The following is a 12,632-nucleotide window of genomic DNA, read 5'->3' on the forward strand; positions in this document are numbered from 1 at the left end:
TACCTCTCTCTTCTTGAGGTCACCCAGCAAGGTGTGCATTTATATTGTTAAATGTTTTTTTAAATGCTTAAAAAATACATTAAAAATTTAAAATTCCAAATAATATTGTGGTGATGCTGTCCTCGGGAGCTTGGGAGCATTGAAAAATGCTCATAAACACTCGCACAAGTTGGAAAAACAAATCAGTCTCAGAACTCAGGCCAAAACCCTCTGCCTGACTCTCACACCGGATGCTACCTGCTCCATGCAGATAAAAGAAAACCTGCACATTTGAGCTCTTTGACTAACAGTTAGTACATTTAGGGGTTAGCTGTCAGTCAACCATATCATAAACACATTGGATCTGCAAGAAAGAGCTACAGCAGTAAACTATAACAGTTTAATTAATTACTGATGTAACATTAACTAGCTGAAGTAAACAAATAACCTAACATTTAGTTCTGAAAAGACTGGTTAGCTCTTTTGCATCGTTATTGAGCGGGCTCAGTGAATTTATTGATGCTGACATCAAAATCCAGACTTTCCAAGATAAAAGCACATGAATGGATTTTTTTTAGATGTAATGTATTAATGCATTTCTCTCTGTGGCATGGGTCTATTTATGTGATATTTTAATGGCTGTGGCTTCATTATAAAGACATACCATAAAACCACTCAATCTGTGGCAATAATGATTTATATTTGTATGTACAGAACAGAAACACACAACAGTGACAACAACCCCGTTACCTTGTGACTTCCTGTCACTAATGTCATTGAAAGTAGTGAGAGTAATCCATTAAGGGACATCCTCAGAGAGCAGAGGGATCAGGGCTGAGCAAATTGTCACCACTTATCATTGGGACAAGCTTTGCTCTACAACTCCACTGGGAGCCATTGTAAGCTTGCCCATATGTTTCCTTAAACTCATTGTCCAGGAGTGTAGATGCCAGTAAACAAGAGGAATGTTAGTAAGTTTGATATTTTTGCTAATTGTTATTTATGCTTTAAGACATAATACTCTTGTCCATATAACTCTTTGTTTTCACCAAAGACATTTTGCTTTATTATTGTGTGTTTGTGTATTCTTTAGCCGCCATCATTTTAAATGAGCTGAACTGGACTCAGGGTTTGGAGAATGTTTTCCGGAAAAACAAAGAGGAGGACCCATCCCTGCTCTGGCAAGTTTTTGGCTCAGCCACTGGATTACTACGATATTTTCCAGGTAATCAGCATAATTTGTAGCAGTAATAAGTAACTGTATTTTAGCTTGATGGAAGTTTAGCAATTTTTACATTTCCTATTCCAACACACTTGCAGCATCTCCCTGGATTGACTTAGGCAATGCAGCCACAAAAATTGACCTTTATGATGTACGCCGGCGTCCGTGGTGAGTTATTTTTATTGTTTGATCAATATTGTGACATTATTAACTTGTATTGAATAGCATCGTTATACTGAAAATTTAATTCACAAACTATTGTCACTTAACTACTTTATTGCTTTAGTTATACCTCTGTAAGACACAGTACATTTAAGTGCACTAATATACATATAATGCAATTAAAGGAAGGACTGGACCCAGACACTTCAGTACACAGTGATCTGGCCATACCAGATCAAAGTGTGCAATACAAAGACTTCAGTAGTCTCCTTCCTAAAACTGATTAACATCTGGCTTGCAGCCAGCATTGGTCCTTTACCCACGTTATTAAATTTCACTACCTCAAAAGCCCTGCAAGCTACAAAGCTCTCTTCGCCCAGAACAAAGAAACACAGCTGTTTATTAAAGACATGTAAAAGAGAACTGATAAATATAAAAAATACCTTGATATGTTTTATCTAAATAATTAAAATGTGTTCATACTCTGAAATAATAGTGATGAGGCTGATCTGTGTTATGTGTATGTTTTCATCTGTGTTCTGCTTTGCAAATTTAAAGATATGATTTAGTTGAATTATGATATGTGTGATTGTAGCATATTACTTCTTCAGTCATTTGTAAATCTTGTGTACTGTTCAACCCTAGGTACATTCAAGGAGCAGCCTCACCAAAAGACATGCTGATTTTGGTGGATGCGTGAGTGACAAATTTATGCTTAAACCTAGTGTTAGGTTTTTCTAATTTGTACAAGCTTTCCCTTAGCAGAACCTTCTATGCACATGTATTACAATCAACGTTCCCAAATAATTTCATATTAAAATGCATATCTGTTTGTGATTGTATGGTTTTGAATTTCAGGAGTGGCAGTGTGTCTGGTCTCACTCTGAAGCTGATCCGACAGTCTGTCAGCAGGATGCTGGAGACTCTCTCAGACGACGACTATGTCAATGTGGTCTATGTAAGTGTGACTGTTTTCACTGTGCACTTACGATTTTCAGAATAAAAGCTGGAAATATTCTACCATGTAAATAGATGTTATTTACCTTTACTTTTTTATATCAGAGAACACTGTCAGTGAAAAGGTTGCTACCCTGTTTTTTTGTTTTTTTTTGTTTTTTGTGTTTTTCAATATTAACATGGATTTTTCATTTTGATTATTGACCTGTAAATGCAGAATAACCAAAATTTAATTATTTTATGTGTAATATTTCCAGTACATATTTTGTATTAGCTTGCATTTATAACTATAGAATTATTGGCAAGATTCTGAGGTGAAGTTAAATCTTACACTAAAGCCCATATGCCTAATGGGGCAGTAATACTAGTATAAGATGCTAAAATGTCACAAATTATGTTAAAGATTATGTGCAGCATATTAGCCTCCACTGACACTGACTTCGTTCACATGTTAAAATCTGATTATTTTCTGATTTCTGAACCTTTTAGATCATTTTATTAACATGCAACTTGCAAAATCTGATGCGAGTAATTAGAGGGACTGTGATCAGAAAGAATTTAGATGATTTTAATGTGTACTTGTAATTTTAAGAATTTCCCTCTTCAAATCTCCAAAAATGTGATAATAATCTGTTTATGATACTTCCCGTGAGGGGAGGTGTAAAACATATTTTGAATGCATGGGGTTATAAATACATACACGATATATAAAAAAGACATTCAGAAATACATGTATGTATATGATGGATTATACTGTGGAAACATTTTATAAAATAGTTAATTTGTATCATCATAGTACTAGTTATCTGCAGCACCAGCAAATTAACTGTCAGTCTCAACCTGAGTAACTTGTGAATGGATTTCTAAATTTGCCCTCTAAACATTTATGAATTACAACCACATTGCGCTCTTCTACCTCTTTTCTTAATAGAGGGGGGTTTGTGCACTGCTTTCCAATCTGCCAAATGAAATTGCTTTCATAGTTAATTAAAGCAGATCCTGACAGAATCTGTTTATTGGTGGCATTAAGTTCATATTGGCCTTTCTTTAATACAATTTGGGTACAACAGCCATCTGGTAGTGGCCTGAAAATAACAGAGGTATCATATCATATAATAAATGCACAGATCAAAACTGCCATTTGTAGAACTGTAATGAGAGTTTCATAATTTTTCAGGAGAGAAATTTTACAATCAAGATTTAGTGAGGTATAGGCAAGATTGAAACAGATGCTAGCTATTAATGAGCTGTATCTCAGTTCTGTGTGTCTAGAGAAATTGAAAATCTGGTTAGAAACCCATCTGCCATCTCCATTAGTCTTCAATATGTGTGTACACACTATGCCTATCTATTTTGCACTAATCATATATCTCCTTTCATACCCTATTATCCTTTGACTGTTTTCCTTGTGTCCAAAAGCTCCCTTTGGTTTGTGCATTGTAGATTTTTTTATTTTTTTTTTAGTAAAAGTTTAATATTTCTGTAGGTCCGTCATAAATAGTTTACATATAAATTGATTTACATTACTACAAAGGGAAAACCACATATTTAACAGAAATATGTGCTAGTGCCATCCCTGTTCTCTTCCCTTTACCCTGATTCCCTCTCCCTCCAGTTCAATGAGAAGGCCCAAGATGCAGCGTGTTTTTCCAACCTGGTCCAAGCCAACGTGCGCAACAAGCGGATCCTGAAAGACGCAGTACAGACCATCACAGCGAAGGGCATCACCAACTACAAAGGAGGGTTTGAACTGGCCTTCCAGCAGCTCTCTCAGGTACAGGTGTCAGCAACACTGTTGTGTAACATGAGGACGTGGGAGTGTTTGTGTTTGTGGGTATGAGGTTGACTGGACATCACTGTTAGTCTGTTAAACCAAGCACTATTTTTCTCTACACAGCACATTTTCAAAAATGTTAAAGGTCCTTTATTACACAATAACCTGGAGCTGTGTTTTGTTTCAGTCACACATCTTTGAGTAATCTTTTATTATTTATCGGTTCACATCTCCAAAGCTCAAATGCTCTGTTCCACCTTGTGATGTCATGTAGTGGTAGTTTTCAAGTGAACAGCTTCTTTTACCTTTTTTTCAGTAGAGACTGGCACAGGGCTGAAATCATCAAGCTGATTTTAATGAAGATGTATGGAGTTTAAAAACAAAAAGCACTTCCTGTATTACCACATGGGATGAGTGTTTTTTGTTTGAAAAAAGAACAGAGCTTAAGTATGCATGGTTTGTGTGTTAAACATCCGATCATCCAGGTATGTTTTTGGTGAGGAAACAACATTATAACATAGATTAGAAAATAGTGTAATATAGGCCCTTTAAATCTTAATTGTTTTGAGGGTAACTGGGTTCAACTTAATTCATACACAACTATGAAATTACTTAAGTAGTGAAACAAGAATCAAAACAGAAACAAGAATCCACAAACAGTCAAAAGTGAGATAAAAGTGACATCTGCTGGTTGTTTTTGAAATTACATTTTTGTTCAAATGTGTTAGTCCTTTCCCTACACTGTTCTTGTTTTTAGATTATGTTCACATGTGTTTCTCTTTTCTTTCACTTTTCCTGTAGATGAACATCTCAAGAGCCCATTGTAACAAAATAATCATGCTTTTTACTGATGGAGGTGAGGAGCGGGCTGAAGAGATTTTTGAGAAGTATAACCCCAAACAAGCGGTATAAACATGTTCTATTGTTGGATTTGTGAATTATATTATATATCATTCAGGATTTCTCTCTCCTTTTCTCTGTTTTTAGGTCCGTATCTTTACGTTTTCAGTTGGCCAGCATAACTATGACAAAGGACCTATCCAATGGATGGCTTGTGCTAACAAAGGTACTGTAAATCTCCCATATGTAAATAATCATTTATGACTGTTGATAAATGATAATTAGATATCTTATATTAAGATCTTTTTACCATTATCATGTTTAACCCTTATAGTAAATTATGTGATTTCAGTGAGTAAATTTCTCATGTAATATCTGTTTTTAGAGGTTTATTATAATGTCTCTTTTGGATCCCCACTATTGTACTTCCTGGGGTCCATTAAATATAAAATTTAACTTTTAGGGGTACATTATTCTGACTTTATGGCCCACAGTGTTTCTAATATTTCTCTATCTATAATGTATTGTGTTGATCAGTGTAAAATATGTATTATTTGCTCTCTCTCACAGGGTACTACTATGAAATTCCCTCAATAGGTGCCATCAGACTCAACACCCAAGTAAGAATGTACTTTCTGATCTGTTTTTGCTGTTCTTTGAAATATTTGCAAACTGCTCCCTCTTGTGGTCAAAACAGCCAACCAAATCCATTTTTCTTTTCAAAGGAGTACCTAGATGTTCTGGGCAGACCGATGGTTAAGGCTGACAGAAGGGCCAAGCAGGTTCAGTGGACCAATGTCTACTTGGATGCTCTAGTATGTTAATTTTCATTATTGTTCTAAATATATTTTGGCAATAACTTATTAGTGTAATCTCAAATAACAGGATATGATGAAATATTACAAATTTAAAGATAAACTCGATTTTAAAAGATACTCCCAGTAGCTGTTTTTGTCATGTTTATATTCTTATCTGCACTCAGGCGACTATGTGAGTGTGAGAGCTGTCTGGGGCTCTGAGGCAAGTTCAGTCCATTAGTTTAAGAGATAACACTCTGTCAGCTTTCATCACTGATCAGCTTGATCCACAACAGAAATATCTGTGTTGTTTGTGAAAATTATATGTTTTTTAAAAAGCTGTGTAAAGGTGCACTCTTAAATCACTGTCCTGCTTGTCCTCATTTACATAATGGTCCTTTGCTTTGCCTTATTCTTCAAAAGTACTTGAAAAAGATGCATTCTTGCAGTGGCTAGGGATGCTCTCCACATATTTGACATGTAACTTGGCCTTGTGGCATTGTCTCTTTGTCTCCAAAGAGATGCATAATTTTAATACTTTACAGTACTGTGGTATGTTCTAATAACATCGAATTGAGGACAAGCAGATGGTGTACCCTCCATCTAAAAAGTTACATAGTATGGGTATACCTTTAAATTAATGTGTTTCTTTTTCATTTTTTAATCTCTGTGCACTCTGCAATGTAATGTTTGTTATGATGTAGGAGCTTGGCCTTGTCATCACTGGGACCATGCCTGTTTTCAACAAGACCAACACTGGCTCAAAGGTACACAGAGGGATACACCCATATGTTTCTTCACTTAACCTCAATTACTTCTTTAGCCTTTGAGTTTGCCTTTATGGCGTTAAAGGACTTAGCCTCCCCCTACTCAGTCACTCTGTCTGTATCTGTCCACTGCATAAATCTTCTCTTGACAAAATTTACTGTGCAGCTGATGTTATGATCCACAATTGCAAGTCATTAGATTTGCATCACACCATAATTTTAACCAGACTAACATATAAACTTTCAACATGAATACTCATTTACCATCCCATTTTTTACTTTTATCTCCTGTTTTGTTGTGGCTGCCTATTGTTTCCTTTGTATATCCAAAACCTCCCATGTGCACCAACAGGAAGAGGAACTAGGATGTCAAAGCAAAAATCATACAAGCGATCAAACCTGCAAATCACAGAGACAAATGATCCGGTAGCTAAATAGTTCAAGATGAGTTTTCATGTCAACCTCGAAGGAGTTGGGGGTTACTTCGGCTGTGACTGAAGTGAGAGTGGAAATGCCTTGTCTGTGAGTCATGGCAGCATGTAAAGCTTTTGGGAATGAGACTGTCCAGATTTCAAATGTTGTCCATTTCCTTGAAGTCATTCAGAACACGCCGAGGGATTTGACTCATCCAGAAAGAACAACAGAGATCTGAAGTCGGTCTCGCAGAAAGAAGGTTATCTTCCTCTGACGCGGGTCTCTGTTGTGTTTGCTTTCAGAAATCACAAAACCAGCTCATCCTTGGAGTCGTGGCTGTTGATGTTTCCTTGGAGGACATAAAACGCCTTACTCCTCGGTTTACTGTAAGTGAATATGTTTACATGTGTATTTTAGATACAGTACATGTATAGTCACCAAGGCTAATTTAAAGGTGCAAAGGTGCACTGCGTAACATTTCTAATGGAGAGTCACCACCTGCTTATCTCCATGGAAATGTTATTCCTTTGTCCTGAATATTCCACAGTATCGATTAAAACTATCTAAGCAGGCTACATACAGCACTACGCTACATTATGATTCAGATGTGTGGAGAGTCGCCCCTATTCACAGAAGGAATTTGAGCAATAGAAACAGTTAGTAAATTAGTAAATGCTTGACATATATGCTTGACATATATGTCATACCATGGAACAGTCCAGAGAAAGCAATAACATCTCCATGGGGACAAGGTAAGGCAAGTTTATTTGTATAGCACAATTCGTACACAAAGTAATTTACAGAATAAAAAAGACATTACAATCACAATACAAACAAATCAAAACATAAATAATCTTCATAAAATCAAAAAGAGAGACATTAAATGATTGAAGAGTGCAGAATGAAAACCTTTCTGTCATATGCAGCTAAACAGAACTGTTTTGAGCCTGGATTTAAACAACATCAAAGTAGAGGTTTGTCTCACATGTTCATGAAGACTGTTTCAGGTTTTAGCTGCATGAATCTGAAACGCTTGACTGCCCGTGTTTAGTCCTGACTCTGGGCACCAGCAGTAGGTCGTGCTCTGTGGTCCTCAGAGTGCGAGATGGTTCATATGGCACTAACAGAGAGACAAGTAGGTAGGGGACAAGTAGGTTGCGCAGTGTACCTTTGAATACAAATTCAGTTAGGACTAAATTGTGGTTAAGGGTGCGTTCACACACACCACATGAAAACTGATATGAAACCTTGGACTAAACCTGGACCAGATTAGAACTAGAACAGGACCAAAACAACTGCCAAAATGACATGAACCCAAACGTGAACGCACCCTTAACCGCTGTTAAACTATAACAAAATGAGCAGGAGATCAGGCTTACACCAGGACTTACACATGCCTTTTCCTTAGCTATGATTTGAATTTTGAATGTATCTCTGTACAGTATTTTATTTTTTTAAATATGTATGCATGTAATTTTCTTCTTCACTCATATACAAAACTCCGCTCTCTTTTCCCTCTGTCTAGTTTGGACCAAATGGATATTACTTTGCTATTGACCCAAATGGCTACGTGCTGCTTCACCCAAATCTCCAGCCTCTGGTGTGTCATATTTATCTTCATTATTTACAGACTCAATGATCTGTTTTGTCATGCTGAATTCTGCATAAACCAGAATGACTGAAAACATAGTACAAATTAGAAATCACATTAGTACAATCAGTACATTAGTGCATTAGTACAAATTAGCAATGTGTAATGTGTGGCTAATTAGGTGTATTTCCATGCAGACTGCCAAGTTTGATGAACCTGTAACTCTGGATTTCCTGGATGCTGAGATGGAAAATGAAGACAAAGTGGAGGTTTGGAAATAAAAACAGAAACTTTATGTACAAGTTAAACTCATTATAATTTTTTTCCCTTTAACATTGTATATTTATGTAGACATGTTTTGTTGACAGATGAGAAGAAACATGATTGATGGCAACAAAGGGCAATACACAATGACTACTTTTGTCAAATCCCAAGATGAGGTAATTGTATAACTCTAAAGATTATGAGCTTCATACAATGGATCTATATTTATCATTGTTCTATTTTGTGTATCTTTAAAGCGCTACATGGACATTGGGAAGAGGACATACACATACGCTCCTGTGAAGTCAACAGATTATAGGTAACTCTATCAACTTATTATTAATATTGATGTGAATGTCTTTGGACAAAATATATAATCATGTTTTTTGCATATGTGTTTGTTCAGTCTTGCCCTGGTTCTCCCTGAGTACAGTAAGCACTACATCCAGGCCAAAATTGGAGACACTATCACCCAAGCCAAATGTAAGTCCAGCCTCGATTCTTGTCTCTGCTCTGTAACATTTGTGTTTCATTTTCACAGACAGTAGACAAATAGTTCTGCCTGGAAAATGACTGCTAATGTACTCCAGCAGTCCCATACTTACTCTGTACAAGTTTGAGATATACAGTTCTTATGGTTTATATCAGCTATTAGCACATATACATTCAAATTGACTAATCTACTCTCAGTTGTGGTGATGTTCAAAGCCTTGTTACCAGACAGCAGGGAGAGTGGCTTGGGTCTCCTGTTTCATAAATGTAGTTGTGTGTCTACATGTGACACTGTGAGATATTATGCATTCAAACCAAACTTCAATATGGCCCCATTATGCTTTTATGTCTCTTTGTGCTGGGTCTGTTCTCGCTTGTAAAAGATGTCACTGACTCATAGTGTTACTCAAAGGACTGTTTTATAGTGTACTGACTGCAGTGAAGATGGAGCCATGCTTGATTAGACCCTGTTTTTCTGTCTGTCTGTTAGGTTGTTAGTCCGCCTCATGTACATTACTTAGCAGTTAATAATTCATGACATTAATAGTTTTATTACAGAACTCAAATGCTTAAATGCTGAGACTGAAAGCCATGTGTCATAATGACAAAAATATTTGACTCACCAAGTGTTGCTGCTCAATTGTAGTTAAAATAGCTGTTGTATGTGTTTAGTCTAATTGATTTTTGTGCTACTAGTTGTTTGCAATATTCTTATTCAAATCTGAATAAAATATTGGAAACCCCCTTTCTTTCTTTTTCATTTCCCTTTCTCCCTTCCTGATGTCTTCACCTCCTCTTGTCTCTCCTGACCCTGCTTATTCCTGATCCTGGTATGTTGGATCCTCCTGCAGCATTTTTGGGCAAGTATTCTCCTCTTGTGTATTTCCTACTATACGTTGTTAATTAAAATTCATATTTTTTTGGATGTACATGTACATACCCCTCCTATAAAGCTCCATTTTGCCCTTATCATTAGTGTCTTTTGCTATAACAGACGGTTTTGTCATAATGATGCCAGCTGACACCTGCTGCTCAAAATATGCTAATGTGGTTACATTCATTTTTACTGTTCCAGTGGTCTTCAAATACTCCAAACACAAGATGTTTTTTTGTATAATGGATTTAGCATGCACATTTTATTTTTTCATGTTTGATATTTCCAGCACATATTTTGTATTAGCTTGCATAAAACTTTCTCTACTTAACCAAGCTTGTATAAGTACTTGCTATCTGTCTGTGATAACTACCACACTTGGTTAGATTTCTAAGCACTTTGTAAGCAAAGAAAAGCACATGGCTACAATTACATCACAGTCATGGCCACCAAAGAGGACAAGGGGTAGCCCATGTCGTCATCTGAGTTGAAATTGTAGTACACTGTAATACAGTTGTCAACATAACGTGCCTGGTGCAATGTCAGAGCAATGTTTGGTTTATGCAGAACTGGCCTGTGGTTAATATCTCATAGTTTGATCAGATGTGCACATGACACTATAATGCAAATACATGACTGAAGTTGGTTAAGTCCATGGATTTACTTTGTCACAAAAGGAATTTTAATAAAAATGCTAAAATCACATCTAAATGATGACTTAGCCCAGACCACATTACAGGCTTCTCTTTGTGCCCCCATCAGTGCTGTCTTCATGTGCATCCAAAGGCCTCAAACCGTTTGATTGGGAGCAATATTTCTATTCAGGACTCGCTCTGTGAATAAAATATTGTGCCACCTTTAAACCTTGTGGTTACACCCTGTCTCTTCTGCCTCTCTCTCCCCTCTTGTCTTCACCTCCCCTGGGACGACCCTCTCTCACCCACTCTCTCTCTCTGCTGGGATTATTTTCCACTCCAGGGAAAGAGGGCAAGTATTTTTTTTCTTTACTTTCATCTCATTCCTCTTGTTCTTGAGCTGTGTCAGACCTCAATACAACATACTGTATCTGACCTATACCAGTATGCCTTTTATTATTCTAAATTGACGGGTTTCTGACTGACACTACAGATAACTTTAGAATGAGTATATGCATAGAACTTACAATTTAAATGTAAAATAAGGTGATGTTTTGAATGTTTTATTATTATATAATATATAATTATAATTGTTTTATAATGACAATATACCCCTTTGTTTGCTTTTCAATATTAACTTGACAATCTTTCCTGTTTTATACCAGTTTCTGAAAGTCTTCTTGCAGACAAGTTTGATGAGTATGGCTACACATTTATTGCACCAAGGTAAGAACAAGGTTTTGGCTGATGTTCTACAATAAATGTATCTATAATTATTTATTCCTCCACAGAGAATACTGCAAGGACTTGAAGACACCAGACAAGGACACCAATAACACAGAATTCCTGATGGAGTTCAACAATTACATTGATACAGAGACGCCAAACAATCCCATGTGTAAGTCACTGTAATTAGTTAAAATTAACTTTTAACCTTTAAACCTTTATTATCCATTATCCATTACTTTTTGAGATCTTACTTGATGTCTTTACTCAAGTAAAAACTTTTGACTTCAAAAACACATGGAAGCTTTATTCACTACCTGCAGTCACATACAAGTGCAGAGAACACGTTTTGAGTTCTGGAGAGAAACATGGAAAAATATGCAAGGTTACTGAAACCTGAAAGAAAGATGCAGCATTATAACATAGTTAAGAGGTAAAAAGGTACAAAATAAAATAAGCCAAGTCTTTGTTGCTGTTTTAATGTTATACTCTCCAGAATTATAATATAGATTGCTTGGGTGTATAGGTTTGCTATGGCCCCACATTTGAACTACAATTGGAGTTTTTAATGGACAACAGATACACTATATGAGTGACTTGTTGCAGTGAAATACTGGTCTGGTTAAGTGGTTTTGTTGTGCATGACCAAGCAAGGCATTATTATATGGAAATCCTGTGTTCTTACTGTTACCCATTTGATGCTATAGCGTTTAAAGTCCAACCATCACACGGCTCAGTGCACATGCTTAGATGTGACACACTCACCCACACACACAGTATTCACGCCTAATATGCCTTCCACACTCCGCCCATAGCTGCTCGACCTCATCCAATTACTGTGTGTTTGTGAGAAAGAGCAGGACACGTCAGGCAAGGAGTACGAGTGGACCAATAAAACACCAATCAGGGACCACTGGGCCTTCCTTTTAACATTTGACCCAGGTATTATGTCTTTACCAATGCATTTCATTTGAATACAATATTGAGTCCTTTACACCTGTTAAATCCTTTACATCATATTTTTTATCTTGGTTACAGTAAATTATTTTTGCTAACACATTTTTGGCCTGTCTTGAGCTCAGATAATAGAAGGAGAATGAATATTACATATAAAAATCCCACAAATTCTTTGGCACAA

At 36.4% G+C, this 12,632-nt stretch overlaps 1 protein-coding gene across 1 annotated transcript in view; it reads left to right on the forward strand.

The window, feature by feature from the left end:
- Positions 1-12,632, forward strand: part of LOC110161913 (voltage-dependent calcium channel subunit alpha-2/delta-1) — a 52,839-nt gene that overhangs the window by 28,906 nt on the left and 11,301 nt on the right. Inside the window, exons 7-24 of the mRNA XM_055153880.1 lie at positions 1,073-1,204; positions 1,300-1,369; positions 2,009-2,059; positions 2,222-2,321; positions 3,936-4,094; positions 4,896-5,000; positions 5,082-5,160; positions 5,505-5,554; positions 5,660-5,749; positions 6,436-6,498; positions 7,215-7,298; positions 8,438-8,512; positions 8,701-8,772; positions 8,872-8,943; positions 9,025-9,086; positions 9,174-9,250; positions 11,434-11,494; positions 11,560-11,666. Coding sequence (XP_055009855.1) covers positions 1,073-1,204; positions 1,300-1,369; positions 2,009-2,059; positions 2,222-2,321; positions 3,936-4,094; positions 4,896-5,000; positions 5,082-5,160; positions 5,505-5,554; positions 5,660-5,749; positions 6,436-6,498; positions 7,215-7,298; positions 8,438-8,512; positions 8,701-8,772; positions 8,872-8,943; positions 9,025-9,086; positions 9,174-9,250; positions 11,434-11,494; positions 11,560-11,666 — 1,509 coding nt within the window. The remainder of the gene's footprint in view (positions 1-1,072; positions 1,205-1,299; positions 1,370-2,008; positions 2,060-2,221; positions 2,322-3,935; positions 4,095-4,895; positions 5,001-5,081; positions 5,161-5,504; positions 5,555-5,659; positions 5,750-6,435; positions 6,499-7,214; positions 7,299-8,437; positions 8,513-8,700; positions 8,773-8,871; positions 8,944-9,024; positions 9,087-9,173; positions 9,251-11,433; positions 11,495-11,559; positions 11,667-12,632) is intronic.

This window comes from Boleophthalmus pectinirostris, unplaced genomic scaffold, assembly GCF_026225935.1.
Source record: "Boleophthalmus pectinirostris isolate CB_2022bp ecotype Guang Dong unplaced genomic scaffold, ASM2622593v1 HiC_scaffold_18, whole genome shotgun sequence".
In the NCBI taxonomy this organism is placed as follows: domain Eukaryota; kingdom Metazoa; phylum Chordata; class Actinopteri; order Gobiiformes; family Gobiidae; genus Boleophthalmus; species Boleophthalmus pectinirostris.